At 42.0% G+C, this 1260-nt stretch overlaps 1 protein-coding gene across 1 annotated transcript in view; it reads left to right on the forward strand.

Annotated features, from left to right (window-relative positions):
* LOC109538805 (alpha,alpha-trehalose-phosphate synthase [UDP-forming]) overlaps nt 1-1260 on the forward strand; it is a gene marked incomplete at its 5' end in the record, with an annotated part of 24835 nt that overhangs the window by 18799 nt on the left and 4776 nt on the right. The window contains 2 exon segments of the mRNA XM_048670536.1: nt 601-757; nt 818-1084. Coding sequence (XP_048526493.1) covers nt 601-757; nt 818-1084 — 424 coding nt within the window.

A 1260-nucleotide genomic window follows, 5' to 3' on the forward strand; every position in this document is an offset into this window, starting at 1 on the left:
GTCAGGAAGAAATTCCCATAGACCACGGCTTCAAAGCCCGGAAAACATTCCTAAATGTGATTTAACCGGCCGTGAAAGCCTTCATAGTCTGATAAGCTAAGAGGTTTTTGCAAAAAGTGCCATTTCATTAGCCGTTAAAATGCGCTAACATTTTTCCCCCATTTAAGCACCTTGGTGTCATTTTATGTGATAATTCCGCTTTGTGTTCAGTCGTATATTAAAACTGAGTACAAAGACGCAAATTTGTGTTTAAAAAATGTTAAGGAGCAATAACTAAATTAACTATAACTAAAATAGTGTATTGGTTTATGAAAACCCACGTTATGAGCATATAGACAATACAATGCGATTATCGTTTACAAGTACCATAAAATTGTTAAGGCGCATAATTAAGATAAAACGCGTGTAAACATTTATATGGATATTGAGACCGTATTCTTGGAGCCTTCTAATTACACCGCCGAGTGGAACTTTGAATTGAAACGCATGTGGGTTTATCGGGGATATCGATTTGTTGTTGAACTCGCAGGATTAGTACACTGTGGGGATGATCTATAAAGTATTATTAGATTAGATGTAGTAATTAATCTGCTCTGGTAGTGCTGGTGGATTAGTGACGGCCGTCGCTCCAGTGGTGATCAATGGAAATGGTTTCTGGGTCGGCTGGCCCGGCATCCATCTCGACAACCCCAACGAACCCATCCCGGAAAGTGACCCGGACGATATTTCGCCCACTACCGGCCTCAAATCCGACAAGGTAAATAAACGGCAATTCCAGAATAAGAGGCAAAAAGCCGAAGGAAACCATCTGTTGCAGGTGATAGTGGTTCAAATCGATCCTGTTATCTTCGACTCGTACTACAACGGCTGTTGCAATGCCACGTTCTGGCCGCTTTTCCACTCCATGCCCGATCGGGCCAATTTCAAGCGCGAGCACTGGAAGAACTACGTAACCGCCAACAAGGAGTTCGCAGAATGCACTTTAAGGGCTTTGCGACAATTGCCCAGAAAAAACGCCAATGAAGTTCCCCTGATTTGGGTGCACGATTACCACTTGATGTTGGCTGCCAATTGGATTCGACAGGTAAACCCTCAGATTAAACAGATGCATTTGTCTACATTTAATTTGTAACGGGTTACAACGTTCCAGTTCCACCTTGGTAAAAGGTTCCAAAATGCGGTTCCAACAGGAACATGTTACTTTTTAAATTTTTCCTTAAAAATGCAGAATGATGATGATCTGAACGACTATGGTTCCTG

The sequence above is a fragment of the Dendroctonus ponderosae genome, unplaced genomic scaffold (genome assembly GCF_020466585.1).
Source record: "Dendroctonus ponderosae isolate FM_Combo_2020 unplaced genomic scaffold, Dpon_F_20191213v2 Dpon_F_20191213_1, whole genome shotgun sequence".
NCBI classification, from domain to species: Eukaryota; Metazoa; Arthropoda; class Insecta; order Coleoptera; family Curculionidae; genus Dendroctonus; species Dendroctonus ponderosae.